We start from the raw sequence: 18,311 nt of genomic DNA on the forward strand, positions 1-18,311 counted from the left end.
GTAATTGTAATTGTAATTGTAATTGAACTGAAATAATGTAATTGATCCAACTCTGCTCTATTGTGAACCCATCTTAACGCGAAGTTTGGATTCTATTGACCGCTGACTTCATATTCAACGTAGCAAAGCGTGGATACAATTTCATGCAAGGAGGGCTTTCAATTCGTTAAGTATGTTTCCAAGTATAACCGCCTTTAAGACAAACGCATTGTTTGTTATACTACGAATTTTAAAAATCCTTCATAGACATCCACTAAAACTCAAGAACATGGTTTCGTCACTAGAATATTTAGACACAGAACTAATAATGATGGTATGATCGGCGTTTGTATTATTTCATCCGCTCAAGACACGTAACGTCAAATGAAACACACTAGAAACAACGCGATTTGATGAATAGCCTAGATAGAAGAATGTCGAAACAGCCGATTATGGCCTCTTAATATAAAATGGACACATAATTTAAGATGTTAGAAATAAAGTGTAATAAATGCGATTTCATTTCTTCAATACATTACCGATGAGTTCAACCACAATCATCTGCAAAAATGCGATTACATGCGAAGAATGTAACTTCATGCATGCTGATTGCGCACCACTATCGGTGAAAAAGCTCTCTATTTAAATAGGCTACCAATCTTTGCATTAACTCCTAGTAACATTCATCATGATAGAATATAAAAGGTTATTAAATTCAGTTTCTCGAAATACACATTCAAAATTGATAACCATTTGTGTAAAATTCATTTTTGCTTTAATTACCATGCTGCATATTTTATGTCACCTCCGTCGCCGCGGCAGCTCAGAAGGGAGAGCGTCAGCCTGAAGATATGAAGTTCCCTGGGTCAATCTCGGGTCGCGGCAACGGTATTATTGAAGTTTTGCATTTGTTTCCAAATATGGGATTGATCGATTATTTCAACTTGCTTTATACATTGCGATAATGACCCGTGTTCTAAAAGTACATATTCACAATAACACAAATCACTTTAATTTCACCGTGGTGAGCCCACTTCATACTCCATTTAGGGTCATGCAATTGTCGGCATGAGAATATCGTTATTTTATTTAATCAGCAATTAGCAAGTAGAACTATTTTCCGCAGAACGGCTATAAAAGTCGGCTTTCACAATTGCACGTTATGAATTATGAACCAATCTGATCTTATTCCTATTAACTTACTATTTGCCGATGCTGCATATGTTTCAGTAAGATGTTCCAACATTCCACTATTCGGCCTGCTTACATTTTTTTAAATATATTCATGACGCGAGACTCGAATTGAACAATGCTTAATTAGTACTCCATCAATGCAGCTGACTAGATGATCCGCGGGAATCCCTAATGATCGTATCGCTGCAGCATGTATTATATTTTTATTGTAAGTTTGTTCAATAAAACTGTATGTCTATCAAATTCGAAATGCCGGAACTATTTTGTCTGTATGACGTAATAATGACAAAAACAAACTAGTGCACATGCAAGTCACGGTAGTAACGATACAATACCAACGATAACGAGTATGTATTCTTGGAATATTACAATACTGTTGTGTGTTGTTGTTCTTGGTTCTTTATAACCGAATATGCTTTTAGCGAATAATTTAACAACGTGGATTTATTGTTAATACTAAAATTGTCACTAAAATTTGACGCTCAGGCAAGTAGTGGGGAATCTCGGCAGACTGTTGCCGCGGGCCCCATATTATCACGTAAGACCGAAAACTGTCCACGGGCAAAATATCGTCGCGGGCCGGATCGTGGGCCGTATGTTGCCCGTCCCTGCTCAATTCTATCATTGCAGGTGTAACAGTTTTTATGATTGAAACTTCATTCTATTACATTTGGTTGGGTATCCAAAGCAGAAGGGTGTATCGGCCGGTTAGCTCAGTTGGTTAGAGCGTCGTGCTAATAACGCGAATGTCGCGGGTTCGAGCCCCGTACTGGCCACACCTGTCGCCGCGATAGCTCAGTCGGGAGAGCGTCAGACTGAAGATCTGAAGGTCCCTGGTTCAATCCCGGGTCGCGGCAGCTTTATCAGTGGAATTTTACAGTTATTTTCAACTTCCTGGAAAAGATCTCCAATGAAACTATTAATTCACTTTTCATGGCTTTTAGTTCATGGGAAGCAATATAGCCTACACGTGTATTCTACAGTATATAAATATATGATAGACAGCAGACACAGATCCTGGACTGTCCCACTCATGCGATTCGTGCCGTTATATTTGGCTTCGATGTCATTAGTCGCAGGTGTAGTGTAGGTATACAAGATTCAGAATAAATTACAATTATCTTTGAACGTTCGACGTGACTCTTGTTTCGGTACGTGTCATTCGTCCCTAATATTTAATTAAAATCATGTACTCTACTGCCAGAGTAGAAAACTAAGGTAGTTCCGCAGGGGCTTGACCTTCTGCGTGTAAAGCAGACGTGATGACCACTACACTACGGAACTACTGGTGCCACGGTGTCTCTCTCGACATAATTTGGCACGTAAGCTCACATATATTCAGGGAGTAATCCAAACGGAGCGTTGTCAAATTCGTTATGTTTCGCAATTGAGCAAGCTACAGTCAGAAATTATGACCTGGTATATATTTCCACTCAAGATCCAGTACAGACTACTAGCAGTTCAGCACGCAGATTCGGATTCATATGAGACCCTATATGCTTGCATTAAAAATAATAATCAATTTTTAGCCATGACGCCACGAATCTTTATTGGTGACGTCACAGTGGATTGACATTGACAATTCATAATACAGTGTAAATGTCGCTCCTTTGAAAAAAATAGCTTCCGAAACCGGTCACCAACGGACAAAAATATCCCTAACCGGAGCTACAACATATGCAGTATTTTTACGGTCGGCGGTCATCATCATCAGAACATCCATTTCGTATCAATATTCTTACATATTCGTGCTTTAACGGTTGATCCGATGAGGATTTCAATTGCTGTAACGTAACTACTCCACTATGTATGTATACGTTAAATACATCGGGTGCAAATCTCCGTGGGCTCATACTAAAACACCATGTTTTTAATGTGACCCTACACATGAAGCTAGATATTCTACATTGCGATAATAATCCATACTTCGACTGACAAATTTTCACTGAGATTCACATACTTCACACTTCACACTTCAGCTTATAAGCACCATACAATATGGTGTATGAAACAATATTTCAGTTACCAATGACAACGTATAAGGACTATATTCCGCAGAATCATCGGTTTCAAGAAGACCATTGATTCGAAACTCAGCGTCGTTCAGTCGTTCTGAATCATTGAAAATATGTCTTGACGATAATTGGCATACCACGCTCCAAGTCATCACAATTGCAGTAAAGGAAACAATGAAATAGATTGAAAAACTAGTTCCGCTGGGGCTTGAACCCAGGACCTTCTGCGTGTTAAGCAGACGTGATAACCACTACACTACGGAACTCCACACTTTACTACACTGTATATCTACAAAGAGTAGAACGGGCTTCTGGGCTTCACAACAAGTCACATTATCTATTTGTGGTAGAACGCAATGTGAATGCGTGGTGTAACGTGTACCGTCTAAGTCCAAGACATACATTAATCTTATTTTCGCGAGCGCAAAGCGGTGCGGCGAGTCCCCAACGTTACTCTATTGCAGGGGTAGGCAAACTTTTGAGCTCGCGGGCCGCACTATATAAAATTGCGACTATAAACAAAAACGCAATATTGGTATTTGATTATATAGTGAGGACATGGATATAATATATATGCTTATTTACAACAATCCACACATTCCTTTGATGATATCGTACCACCCTCAAACCATGTTAGCTTCAAACACGCTTCTACTATAGGCTTACCATATTTTGGAAATCTAAAAAGAGGACACTTTTTCAGAAATTCCAGACTTGCAAAACCGGAGAAGAATTGTCAAAACCGGTAAATTTTTCCCACTTTGTGATCGGTTGACTAAAAAAAAAAGGTCATCTTTTCCGCTCAGAGCTCAAAATACCGTTTTTCTCTCCACGTTGCCAGGTGGATGACTAAAAAAAAGGTCATCTTTTCGCTCAGAGCTAAAATCACCGTTTTTCAATCCGAAATACCCGCCGGAGCTTCACTTCTGTGCTGATTTGCGGCATATCACTCGCAATTTGCTCTCAATCTGACCTGAATTTTCAAAAAAGAGGACAAAATCTCACAAAAGAGGACAAAAAGGCGTCCTCCGAGGACACTTTCAAAAAAGTCAAAAAAACAGGACAAATCCTCTTAAAAGAAGACGTATGGTAAGCCTATCCTACTATGTGTAGATATAATATAAATACGCGAATTCTACGCATACATAGAATGAATCTCCCTAAGACACGCGCGAATCGTTTTTATAAACACATCACTGAAATAATTAAAACTGGAGTGGCCAATCTGAAATCACACTCGTGATCCGAATTATGTCAATCTCGTTTAGGATTTCTGTCATGTTTAGCAGATGAAACCTTTCAAACTGCGTGGGCTGATGGTTTGATCGCATGAAAGGTTACGACTGTGGATGAGAGATTTTTAGATATGAAATTTAGACTAAATACTAGGAAATAATTATGAATAGGATGTAAATCACGCGAATCGCGAACAAATTTTTCAGTTGAGCTCAGCTTCGAGCCCCTGCCTTAGAATTATCATGTGAAATAGGTTAAGAAAAAGTTTAATCAGGTGTCTGCATTAATTCGATATTTAGTACGCATTTTATCAATATTTTTGATAAGTTTCTTTATACTCTCGCGGGCCACACAGAACAGTGTGGCGGGCTGCATGCGGCCCGCGGGCCGTAGTTTGCCCACCCCTGCTCTATTGTGAACTCATCTTAACGCGAAGTTTGGATTGTATTGACTGCTGACTTCATATTCAACGTAGAAAAACGTGGATACAATTTCATGCAAGGAGGCCTTTCCATAATTCATTCTCATTCATTCTCTTCTAACTCATTTGATGTTCCAACTTCCAACATACCACTATTCGGCCTGCTTACATTTTTTTATATTTATTTATGACGCGAGACTCGAATTGAACAATGCTTAATTAGTACTCCATCGATGCAGCTGACTCGATGATCCGCGGGAATCCCTAAGGATCGTATCGCTGCAGCATGTATTATATTTTTATTGTAATTTTGTTCAATAAAACTGTCTGTCTATCAAATTCGAATGCAGGAACTATTTTGTCTGTATGACGTAATAATAACATTAACAAACAACTAGTGCACAGGCAAAACACGGTTGTAACGATGCAATACAAACGACAACGAGTATGTATTCTTGAAATATATCAATAATGCTGTGTGTTGTTGTTCTCGGTTATTTATAACCGAATATGCTTTTAGCGAATAAATTAACAATGTGGATTTACTGTTAATACTAAAATTGTCACTAAAATTTGACGCTTAAGCAAGTAGTGGGAAATCTCGGCAGACTGTTGCCGCGGGCCCCATTATCACGTAAGACGGGAAACTGTCCGCTGGCCGGATCCGGCCCGTGGGCCGTATGTTGCCCTCCCCTGCCCTATTCTACCGTTGCAGGTTTAACAGTTTTTATGATTGAAACTTGTTTTTATTTGATTTTGTTGGATATCCACAGCAGAAGGGTGTATCGGCCGGTTAGCTCAGTTAGTTAGAGCGTCGTGCTAATGTCGCGGGTGCGATCCCCGTACTGCCACCTTTGTCGCCGCGATAGCTCAGTCGGGAGAGCGTCAGACTGAAGATCTGAAGGTCCCTGGTTCAATCCCGGGTCGCGGCAGTTTTGTCAGTGAAATTTTACAGTATAGATAAGGACCGTTATTTCAACTGGTCACGCTACATAGAGTAGATCTTCAAAATGAAATTATTAAATCCCTTTTGATTTATGACAAGCAATATAGCCTACATATACACTATATATGATAGAGAGCAGACACAGCTACTGGACTGTCCTACCCATGCGATTCGTGCCGTCATTAGTTGTAGGTGTACGTACAAGATTGAAAATAAATTACAATTGTCTTTGAACGTCCGACGTGGATCTTGTATCTGTAACTGACATTCGTCCCTAATATCAATTAAAATTATGTATTCTGTTAAGTCTATGTGCTCTGCTCATCCTCAGCGGCACCGAAAAGAATGCAAGATTATAGAAAATACCGATAGTTCCGCTGGGGCTCGAACCCAGGACCTTCTGCGTGTAAAGCAGACGTGATGACCACTACACTACGGAACTGATTGAGCTGCTTCGCCTATCTCGACATACTTGTCCACGCAGGCTCGCATATTCAGGGAGTAAAACAAACTGAAAGTTCTCAAATTCCAAATTCGTTATGCTATATCGGCAAGTGAGCGAGCTAGCGTCAGAAAATATTAAGTTCGACAGAATTGGAAATATTCGATGGTTCTAACCATTCCAATATGTATAAGTTGGCCATATCGGGTGAAAATCTCCATAGGCTCAAACTAGATGTTTTGTCGAAACTATTTACACAATTATGGCGTAATTATACAACTTTTTTTAAAAAATGCATTCGTTTTAGATGCAATATATGAAGCTAGACATTCTACATTGCGATAATAACCTATACTTCGGCTGCAAATTTACAATACGTAAATTATTCCAAATTTGCTTTGAGATCCACCCACTTCACACTTCGCACTTAACTTTATAAGCACCATACAATATAGGGTGTATACAACAATCGATATTTTAATCACCAATGAGCACGTATAGGACTATATTCCGCAGAATAATCGACTTCAAGAAGGCCATTGGTTCGAAAATCAACGGAAGCTTATTTTTTCTATATAGTATTATATTGTATATAATTTTTATGAATTGTGTCGACGGAAAGACAATTCTTTTACAATCGTAAAACATTTTAGTAAAATTATATAATATATTCCGCTACGTGTCAGTCGTTCTGAAACATTGAAAAGATATCCCGACGATAATTGACGTGCCGTGCTCCAATTACGTATGTCCCCGAACTCGAAGTGAATCGTGAAATTACATGTGTCCTCACAATTGTAGTAAATGAAGCAAAGAAAAAAAGATTGGAAAACTAGTTCCGCTGGGGCTTGAACCCAGGACCTTCTGCGTGTTAAGCAGACGTGATAACCACTACACTACGGAACTCCATGCCGTTTCGACGATCAATAAAGATGCAAACTGCTTGCGCGAGCCAGGCCTTCACAACATATCACATATCACATCACCCATTTGTGGCAGAATGTAGTGTGGGTGAATGGTGTAACGTCTAAATCTAAGACATACATCAATCCTGTTTTCGCGATCGCATAGCGGTGCTGTGAACTCCCAACGTTACTCTATCGTGAACCCATCTTAACGCGAAGTTTGGATTGTAATAACTATTTATAATAACGTAGACAAACGATGAATACAATTTCATGCCAGGTGTGCGTCCCATTCGAAAAGTATGTTTCTAACTAATCGCCTTTCAAATAAACGCTTTTTTTGTAATAATCTTAATTTTTAAAAATCCTTCTTAAACATTCACTTGAACTCGAAAACATGGTGTCGTCACTGAAATATTTAGGACGCAGAAACAATAATAATGTATGATCGGCGTTTGTATTATTTTATCCGCCCAAGACACGTAACGTGAAACGAAATACAACGACACAACGTGGTGTAATAATTAGAAAGGAGAATGTCGAAACAACCGAGTATATGACCTCTTCATGTAAGATGGACACTTAATTACTGATATTTGAAATAAATTATAATAAATGCGATTTCAGCTCTTCAATACAGAATACATTACCGATAGGTTCAACCAGTGTTGGGATCAAGTCACTACCTTCGAGTCACGAGTCATTTCGAGTCACTGCACAATTTGACTCGAGTCAAGTCAAGTCAATCGATTTTCGAAGGTGACTCGAGTCAAGTCAAGTCACTCGATTTTTGGAGGTGACTCGAGTCAAGTCGAGTCAAGTCAAGTCAAGTCACGAGTCAAGTCACAATTCAAGTCAAGTTGCCTTTTCGAAGTATGAGGCATGGTTACGTCATTGCATTTTGCTAGCTGTCTGAAGTACCGATTGCGTGCGGTCATTGATTGTGAACAAATGAACGAATATAGAGTTGAATATACACGCAAGAAGGCATTGTATCGCTCACATATACGTAAAACTACGAATTGCAAAGCCTCAGTCTATAATTACCAGCCGAAATAGAGAATAGTGAAACGAATTGATAAGATGCAGCACATTACCCATATATAAATTGATATGATACAATTCGAGCCTGCGCCAATGGTTGAGTACTATATAAACTTTATTCGAATTCAATTTCAATGAAACAAGAGGTTTGGTTAAGGTAGGAACAGAGAACAGAAATAGACCTTTTGCTAGTAAATTACTTCACTATACATACTAGTTTACGACAACGTAAGCTGTAAGCTTCGATCACTTCGTTAGCGGTCAATTTTTTGTGAGTTAACAATGGAAGCTCAGTAAAACGCACGATCATTGATTGATTGTTCGCTCTCACTGGTTACACCAGCGTTTTGCAAACAATCCGAAGATATGCAAGATACAGTGATTTTTATCAACATCGATTACTTGATGACTTGAAATTGACTCGTGAATTTTGCTCCGAGTCACGAGTCAATCCACATTTCCGATACGACGAGTCAAGTCAAGTCAAGTCATTTTAACAAAGTGACTCGAGTCAAGTCAAGTCATACGAAAATGTGACTCGAGTCTGACTCGAGTCAAGTCATGACTCGAGTCATCCCAACACTGGGTTCAACCTCAACCATCTGTAAAAATGCGATTACATGCGAATAATGTCACTTTCGTACATGCTGATTGCATCAAACCTATCGGTGAAATAGCTCTCAATAACTTATTTACCAATCTTTGCATTAATCCCTATTGTAGCTTTCGCAATGATTGAATATCTGCGCATATGTGAGCAAACCCATCAAAGGGTATAAGCTCCGGTTTCTCGAAATACACATTCAAAATTGATAACCATTTGTGTAAAATTCATTTTCGCTTTAAATACCATGCTGCATATTTTTTATGTCAGATTTTACATACATTGCAACTACAAAAGAAATAACAAGTAGTCGCAGTCGTCGTCTGCTAAATATGTTAGCTTGAGCTCGTAAACAAATGATGGAATCTCATTGCAATGCACATATTGGAGATTGAATCCATATTCAATTGCAATGTATCAATGAAAATGAGCAGTAGGCTAGTAACACTGGGGCCCTAAAACCTAGCACCTTCTGTGAGAAGCACACGTGATAGCTATACATTACGGAGAGCTGCGGAGAACTGATTCAATTCCGTAATAGTTAATGATGTCAAATGAAGAAAGTAAACAATCAATTTATGTGTGAGGTCACGGGGTCAACTCTCGACAACTCTCTATTTTGTCGCAATCATGGCCGCTTCTATACAGTTTCATAATAAAATATTTTTAGTATTCGGCATCTTCATCCCGACAGAATGTCGGTCGATTTGCTCAGTTGCTCGGAGCTAACGCGAATGTCGCAGGCTCGAGCCCCGTACCCCCCGGCCACCTCCGTCGCCGCGATAGAGCTCGGTGGGGAGAGCAATGGGGCTTGAACCAAGTTCCTTCTGCGTGTTTAACAGACGTGATTACCAGTACACACTCCGGAGCTCTGCGCAAGCCTCATCATCCTGGTATGGCTCAAATAGTTGACATCCAATGCCATATCGAACTTCCTATCCGATACCGCATGCCGTGTGTGTGTTCCGTGTGTATCATCATTGTTGCTGTCTGTTTGTTATGTGCTTCGCTTGGATGAAAATAAATACACTTTTTCTCTGTCTCCACTCCTTGAACTTATCAATTGTGATGAAAATCGTAATATATACATGATAGATCCGTCAACACTGTATTATGATTGTAATTGTAGGTGAGTTTAAAAGTATTATGACAGGAACGTGATTTTATGCGCGAGGGGGCATTGAGGGAGGGAGTCTTGGCCGGTCAGCTCAGTTGGCTAGAGAGTCGTGCTAATATCGCGAATGTGGCGGGTTCGATCCCCGTACTGGTCGCCTCAGGCGCAGCGATAACGGGAGAGCGTCAGACTGAAGATCTGCAGGTCTCTGCTTCAATCCCGGGTTGCGGCAATTTTGTCATTGAAATGTTGCACTTTGGAAAATAATTTTAGCGCTATGGCGCATGCAGACCGCTATTTTTAAAACCCAATAACGTATTTCGCCTGATCTGAAAACCACGCTCCTTGTGGGTCCGTCGAGGTGCTACACAGACAAGCGAAATGGATGATGGAGGTTAGGTCACATTATATTCAGCAAGATGTAATCGCAAAGCAATATGGCGTCTTACGTAGCAGATAGAAACATCGACGAGGGTGCTACAACACGGTAACGTTCACGTTTACACATGCGTTTGTAAACGAAAAATATTCAAAAAACAGCCTATACTGCAAGAATATCAAAAACTCCAGCTCATTCGAAGTACCGCAATTCGGAATTTATAGCAGCGTACAGTTTAGTTGCTAAACTCGGCGAATGTTATAAAAACAACGAATGTCATAACAGCGAGGCATTCAAAATAACGAGTGACATAATCGCGACGCATTCAAATTAGCCAGTTAGGGTCAGGTGTTCGCGTTTGCTTGTGTGCGAATGAGAATAACTTAGGATATTTTGAAGGAATCGTAATTATGTTATTCGCTGTTTTAACCCTTAACGTTTGTAATAGCCCATAGGCCCATGACGTAAGGTCGAAATTGGTTAATATATGTATGCGTACCGTCGTTGGTCAAATAGGAATGAACGTAGTTTATTTTTGTCCTTGATGTCTTTTGCGGCATATACACCGACTCGTGGTACACATACACACGATCTGTGCATATGCATACCATGAGCAATGTTCCCTCTAAGCTGCGCACGTGCGCAAATGCGCAGTGCTGAGACGGTCTCTGCGCACAGAAAATCTAAGTTGCGCACAAAAAATCCAAAGTGATGACCTTTTTTTTAGTCGTTACGCACTGTTGTCCGAAGATCTGCGCAGTAAGTTGGTGAGATGGGCGCAGACTCGTCCAAAATTAGAGGGAACATTGACCATGAGTGCATGGTGTGCATATCAGAGATGAGCGGATTTGAAATTTCTATGTCCTAATCCAATCCAAATCCGAACCTTCAAATCCAAATCTAAGTCCTAATCCATAACTTTTTCATATTCAAGTCCATGTCGAATCCTAATCCGATTCCAACTGGAAATTCAGAAAAAATATTAATTTATGCAAAGGAGGGATTCGAAAATTTTCTTTCACAACCAACGATTCACTTGATTCAAGATAACTTAGTAACCATAAGTACATTAATAACTGATCTGAATAAAGTTTGTCGCCATTCGCCACACGACATTTCAATCTCCCAGAAAATAGTTCAATCCAATCCAAATCCTAATCCGTTCTGAAAAAAATGTCTAATCCAAATCCAATCCAAATCGGACAAAATTTCACAAATCCTGTTTTTTCAAAACCTAATCCTAATCCATGCTCATCTCTGGTGCATATGTCGATGGACAAGGAAGTACAGATATAGCCTTTATGGCTCTCTAAGTCATGCACCACTCCTCCATGCTATCTCAGTAATGCATGAGCGCCAAGCAGAAAGGTCATGAATGCCAGTGGTACTAATCAGATCTTTGGTCTGACCCGGCCGGGGATCGAACCCACGACCTACCGATCAAGAAGCCGGATCACCTATCATAATTTATCAAGAAATTCCATGTTTTAAGTATGGTAGGGTAATTATCAATAAGTTGGCGTGTCCTTTTATCGATGCGAATCGCTTGCTCCGACGTCATGTGATTCTTCCAATCTCCAACTATTCCTTTCCGGATAAAGGGTGTCGTTCTGGCAGTTTTGTACTGAAACACGAATTGATCATTGACTGAGGATTATTATTGACGGTGACATCAAAGACGACTCGATACTTACCCACTTTTTGTCTTCCTCTTTCATTTTAGCGAGAGACGTGTTTTTTGTAATGTCGCTTACAATGGTCTGTTGTTTTGTCGAGAGGTTTACATTCAGAAATTCTGCCAGTCTTCTTATTTCATTTTCGGGATGATCTATCATTTCTTCGTACACAATGATATGGAGATACTCCCTCGTTCCTTCTCGTAGCCATTCATCCACCATTTCGAAGTAATCCATGCAATCGCATCGTCCTTCCACAAATGCATCTACCAAGGCATCAAATCTTCCCTCCGACCAATTATACCCCGCAAAGCCTTTAACGTGGTAATAAAGCGAAACAATAACGTCTTTTGGCTCTCGAACAATGAATATATACTTGGCTTCGGCATGCTTCGGTACCCAACTGTACGGAAAATGTGTCTTAATAATTTTCATCCCCTTCTGCGATTTCATATTTACAATCGCTTCCTCGCCATCGAAATCTAGAAAGGGAATGTGATCTCTGATATGGCCTGGAAGTCCGTCGCCGTCATGCAACAGCCTCCATACGATATTATGTAACCATGTGCTTCCGCATTTTGGGTAACTGCATACAAATAAGTCGTTACTGCAGGCCTCGTACTCTACTGCCGATTCGATATTCGCGTCAGCGCTTAACGGCATCCGAAAACCCCCTTTCTTAGTGGGATGAGTTACTGTTACATACGAGGGTAATATAGAAGCATCCATCGCTGTATTGATAGTTGCTAAGACACCGAACTAACACTGGTTAAGAACAACGCAGAAATATCACGAACTGTCTCGGATTACATTCACGTTCACGCGGTTGTATGAGTTAATAATCAACATCGGTCGTGATCGAGGCGATGCGTCACTACTGGAGTCGCAATATCTGCGAAGAATAGGCCATTTGCAGGACTTCGATCACGTGACCATAGATACGCATAGCAACCACAAATTGGTTAGCAAGCTACTTTCTCGCGCACCTGCTTCAGTGCTAAATATCGCATACTGTACTGTTGATTTCTGGTTGTAAACGTTTCAGAAATTTGTTGTGGAAGTCATCAGTGTTGCCGCAGAATTCCACATTCGCTATGGACCAATGATTCTTTCTATGACGCATGAATGATGGTATTGGCGCCTCGAATCTATCACTTCACGTGGCGCACTGCATGGTATTGGTCGCATATTATTGTTTGGCTTAAATCGTTTAGTTTAGAGGCGTATTATCGTATTTAGGGTTCTATTTGGCTTTCATGTTATTTAATTCGTAGTATCTGTTTGTATTAAGAATTTGGATTGTGTCATAAATTATTTGGTCAGTTGTATAATCGCTGGGAATTTGGATCATTAAAAACCGTACTTCACCCAAGAAGACGCGTGTTGAAGTTTCAACCAGAGCGAAGACAGCTGACAGTGCTACGTCGTGTACCCAGATTAGGCCTGAAATTTCTGCGGTTACAATCAGAGATTCACCTATGCTAGACGTCAGTCCTGTACAAAGCATTTCTAATGACATCGTCAGAATTTCGCAGAAATCCCTCGGTAACGTAGTCGTATAGCGGTACTCAACTCTAATCATATGTACTTACATTCTGGCATTTGAAGTAGAGCGATTGGTTTATATTCTGGTAAGAGTATTTGTTAGTTCAAGATTCAAGTAGTACTATATGTCTGTTGTGGAGCCTGATTTTGGATGGAAGATATGACTGAAGCAGCTGGGACCCGCAAGGATCAGGATATACTGTCTGCTCTGCTGTCGTGCTGACATAATATAATGTCGCTGAACACATCGGAAGTATCTTTTGGGAGAACCTGACATCAAAACTAAACAAAGCAGTGCACTTCATTGTTGCCTTATACAATTCTGATTTTATTAGCACTACTTCGCAACTGCGATGGAAGTGGATTTGGAAAATCACACTCGATTTTGACAAATAGTTGATGTCACATGTGCTAGGGAACTAGGAGAAGTAACTACCAAATAAATATTAGAGCAGCTCAACCGCAGTGATAAGATCGGTCATCCTATACCCAGAGGTGGTCAACGTAGTCATTGTTGGGAACCGAGTAGAAGTAACTCCGTAATTTATACTCCAGTACAAGTAGAACTAATTACTTCCAAGACAGGTTAAAAGTACTTTAAGTGGAAGTAGAAATGAATTTCTGAAAAGTAGTCAAGAAATTCGTTGCATGAAGTAGATTTGGTTGAGGGTTGAGAGTAGCCTAAACTCATAATGACGCGACTACTCAGGTAAAATAGTACTTCGCTGCTGACCCCCTCTGTATATTGGTTCGACCAACTCAGAAACATCCTCTAAAGACGACGAACATTGTTTCTTTTGCATTGACATCGTAATATTCTGAACAAATGATATTCTTTGATTCATTGAATTTACAAATATACTTGGAAAGAAGTGCAATTTATTAATTTTTGTTTGCATTCGATACCCAGAGCGTAAAAAATAGTTGAAGAATGCTTGTCAACCTTGCTTGTCAACCAATCAAGTTCAATAGCTGCCGACTCTTTATGCCCGTGTCTTTTCGTCTGCCTCCATAGCCACTTGTCTAGACAGATTCATAGCATCTACGGAAGAGCGCTTATCTTGCTGTACGCAAATGAAATATTATTTTCGAAACAGACATCAGCATCGGGAAAGAAGTTCATGACAGTTAGTTAGTGGTCAGATCATCTGCTGACATTTCTGTCGGCATGAAATCACACTGCCTTTTACCGCATGACCAAATTTTATGTGGTGATCATAATTGGCTTCAGGCTGAATTTTTTACGAGGGCATCATCAATTTCTTAGTTGCCCATGTTCGGATAATCCATCAGATCATTAATTCGTATACATGTGGTAACGCCATGTCTTGAAACTCAAGATATTTGCAATGTGCCAAACAGTAAAGTAAATCAATCCAGGCAAGCAATCCAGACAGTTTGTTGCATCATCAGTTGGAGCTGATGATCATTTTTCTTCGGGTAGTGGCACTTGGCGGCATGACAGAATGATCAATAACTTGTAATATAGGTATAGAGGTCTAAATATTTTGAATTGTTTACTGAGAAGCCATACAATAGCATAGGATGTTTAATATATATATTGTATGTAGCATGTTGCATGAATTCCTAACACATCAACGTACTGGCAGTCATTGTCTCTTCAGGCTTAAAAATAGCAGTATCCTATATATATTGCAAACGATATCCATCATCAAAATACTGCAATGATTACCAACTACCACTGTACAATACGACCATAGTAGGCTCTAGTATAGGCTACTATCCACACCTAACTTAATGCTGCAATAAATATCACGTAGTCAATTAAGTAGTGCTAATAAAATCGGCATTGTATAAGGCAACAATGAAGTGCACTGCTTTGTTTAGTCTTGATGTCAGGTTTTCCCAAAAGATACTTCCGATGTGTTCAGCGACATTGTTTTATGTCTGCCCGACAGCAGAGCAGACAGTATATTCTGATCCTTGCGGGTCTCAGCTGCTTCAGTCATATCTTCCATCCAAAATCAGGCTCCACAACAGACATATAAATAGTAGCCTACTACTTGAACTAACAAATGCTCTTACCAGAATATAAACCAATCGCTCTACTTCAAATGCCAGAATGTAAGTACATATGATCAGAGTTGAGTACCGTAATGCGACTACGTTACCGAGGGATTTCTGCGTAATTTTAACGATGTCATTCGAAATGCTTTGTACATGACTGACGTCTAGCATAGGTGAATCTCTGATTACTTCCACAACAAATTTCTGAAACGTTTACAACCAGAAATCAACAGTACAGTATGCGATATTTAGTACTGAAGCAGGTGCGCGAGAAAGTAGCTTGCTAACCAATTTGTGGTTGCTATGCGTATCTAGTCACGTGATCGAAGTCCTGCAAATGGCCTATTGACATGGGAATAATATTTAGTATATGGTGCTATCATAGTGTCCTATATGGTGTCGACTATAGATGACTAACCTACGGATAGATACGCAAGTCCCGTCGTTACGCTCCGGCAAGCAGTTACACTCGTTGCTGATCAATCCAAAAGCAGCATAATTGGTGAAGTTATAGCTTGCGACCCAAGGGCTGAAATGTAATGAAACTGGTCTTAATCGAGAGCTACTGCCGCACTGATTCTGAAAATACAAATTTAAATCTTGTCGGGGATATGGAACCACGCAAAACAGCCTTCAAAATCTGGAAATCGGCATTGTTCCAACAATGGCAACACCGCAACACGACGAACATAACAATGGCAATTTCGTCAAGCGATTGTTCAGAACAATGCCGATTTTCAGACTTTGAGGGATGTTTTAACGTGGTTCCATTTCCCTGACAAGATTTTAATTTGTATTCTCAGAATCAGTGCGACAGTAGCTCTCGATTAAGACCACTTTCATTAAATTTCACCCTTCGGGTCGCAAGTTATAACACCACCAATTATGCTGCTTTTAGATTGCTCAGCAACAAGTGTAACTGCTTGCCGGAGCGTAACGACGGGACTTGCGTATCTGTCCGTAGGTTAGTAATCTATAGTGTCGACGCAAGCAAATCTCACGCCTCAGTGAAATTGTATCACGTTACAATATCCATTTGGCTATAGGCAATTTGACGGTCATTTTTGACCGGCTTGACGAGCATTAAATTTGGTAAAACTGGTATCAATCGAAAGCTGACTCTGCACTGATTACGAAAATATAAATTTTATTCCGCTCGAGGCCCTGGAACCCCCACAATCAGCCTCGAATTTTTCATTGTTATGGAGATTGGCATTGAGACGCAACAATGCTGTCTGGCGGAACGAGATTTATATTTTCGTCATCAGTGCAGAGTCAGCTTTCGATTGATACCCGTTTTACCAAATTTAATGCTCGGCAAGCTGGTTAAAAATGACCGTCAAATTGCCTTTAGCCAAATGGAAATTGTGACGTGATACAATTTCACTGAGCCGTGAGATTTGCTTGTGTCGACACCATATAGGACACTATGGTGCTATTATAAATCATGCAGTTGTTTCTTCGGTACCGTAACGTCATTAGCAGACGTTTGAAGAGCAAGATATTATAGTGAGATTTCAGGATTATAAGATAATTTCTGTTCGCCTATCGAAAATCACATACTTTCTGAAGATAATATTTTCTAGAGATTGAACACCGTGGAAACGCTCTGTCTGTGTTTTTGTTCGTTTAGGATTGCAAGATGGAGATCAATTCTTGCAAGAGTTTCCGTACGAATTGTTGGACGCCGTTCCCGAGCATGTTACAGCGAATGTTTTTATCCATCCATATTCAGAGTTGTAATGACTCGAGTCAAGTCTCGACTCGGGTCCGGCTCGAGTCGCTTTTTTCTTCGTGACTCGACTTGACTCGAGTCATTTTCTAAAATACGAAAACTGACTCGACTCGAGTCAATTTGTTTATTGACTCAACTTGTACTCGAGTCATTGCGCATGACTTGACCAAGTAATTTGACTCCAGACTCGGACCGCCAATACACGCTTTTCGTTGTAACTGCGAAGAATAGTATAAGCTGTACCACAATATTGGTATTTTGTCTCTATCGATACTGGTGTTTGTAAAATAAGGCCAGAGACAATGTCCCCTCTAAGCTGCGCACGTGCGCAATTGTGCAGTGCTGGCACGGTCCCTGCGCGCAGAAAATCTAAGATGCGCACAAAAAATCCGAAGTGATGACCTTTTTTTGTCGTTACGCACTGTTGTTCAAGTTGGTGAGTGCTGGGTCGCGCTGCAAGTCGGCAGATACGGAATAATAATGATGAAAATTGGCCTGGTGTAAATGACCAAAGTAGTCGACAAGCACCATGAATATCACGAACAACAACATCAAATGCACGCGAAGATACGAAGACATTGTTCCGCGACAAGGATGGGATTCGAACCCACGCGTGCAGAGCACAACGGAATAGCAGTACATCGCCTTAACCACTCGGCCACCTCGTCGATTATTCTCAGCACTCGATACTCGAATAGGTGGACGTGGAATTTCATTACAAATCGAATTTATTGTATTCGTAAGGTGGTCTACAGTGTGCGCACGTGACGTTGATTAGATCGGATTCGAGTGTTGCGAATATCATAACGAAGCGAGTCGAGTCGAGAATGGCATGTGAACAGCTACAGTACAAATTAACAACACTTCCTGGTATCGAATAATCAATTGAATACGCTCCCGATATTGAAATGGCCGTCCGTCACAATGCATCAAGAAAAATGCGTTGAGAAATATGTTGGCGTTAAAGTTCAGAAATTGTGAAGCGCAGAACGCGAATATTTCATGTGCGAGGGTAACGTTAGATCCGGATATCCTGCACGTGCTGCTC

At 40.3% G+C, this 18,311-nt stretch overlaps 2 protein-coding genes and 6 non-coding genes across 8 annotated transcripts in view; 3 read left to right on the plus strand and 5 right to left on the minus strand.

The window, feature by feature from the left end:
* Window positions 1–18,311, plus strand: part of LOC145446089 (acylcarnitine hydrolase-like) — a 282,243-nt gene that overhangs the window by 181,561 nt on the left and 82,371 nt on the right. The gene's annotated exons all lie outside the window — the stretch shown is intronic.
* On the plus strand, window positions 1,958–2,030 carry Trnaf-gaa (transfer RNA phenylalanine (anticodon GAA)). Its single transcript has one exon. It is a non-coding gene; the product is annotated as a tRNA-Phe (tRNA).
* Window positions 3,382–3,454, minus strand: Trnav-aac (transfer RNA valine (anticodon AAC)). Its single transcript has one exon. It is a non-coding gene; the product is annotated as a tRNA-Val (tRNA).
* On the plus strand, window positions 5,705–5,777 carry Trnaf-gaa (transfer RNA phenylalanine (anticodon GAA)). The gene has a single exon. It is a non-coding gene; the product is annotated as a tRNA-Phe (tRNA).
* Trnav-uac (transfer RNA valine (anticodon UAC)) lies at window positions 6,161–6,233 on the minus strand. Its single transcript has one exon. It is a non-coding gene; the product is annotated as a tRNA-Val (tRNA).
* Trnav-aac (transfer RNA valine (anticodon AAC)) lies at window positions 7,067–7,139 on the minus strand. Its single transcript has one exon. It is a non-coding gene; the product is annotated as a tRNA-Val (tRNA).
* Window positions 10,287–13,010, minus strand: LOC145446836 (sulfotransferase ssu-1-like). Its single transcript, XM_080325212.1, has 2 exons — window positions 11,974–13,010; window positions 10,287–11,903 (listed from the first exon to the last, which is right to left on the minus strand). Exons 1-2 carry the CDS (start codon window positions 12,682–12,684, stop codon window positions 11,733–11,735), a joined length of 882 nt encoding a protein of 293 aa, XP_080181338.1. The 5' UTR covers window positions 12,685–13,010; the 3' UTR covers window positions 10,287–11,732.
* On the minus strand, window positions 17,850–17,931 carry Trnas-gcu (transfer RNA serine (anticodon GCU)). The gene has a single exon. It is a non-coding gene; the product is annotated as a tRNA-Ser (tRNA).

Source organism: Botryllus schlosseri, chromosome 9 (assembly GCF_051294905.1).
Source record: "Botryllus schlosseri isolate E-star chromosome 9, Bs_hap1, whole genome shotgun sequence".
NCBI classification, from domain to species: domain Eukaryota; kingdom Metazoa; phylum Chordata; class Ascidiacea; order Stolidobranchia; family Styelidae; genus Botryllus; species Botryllus schlosseri.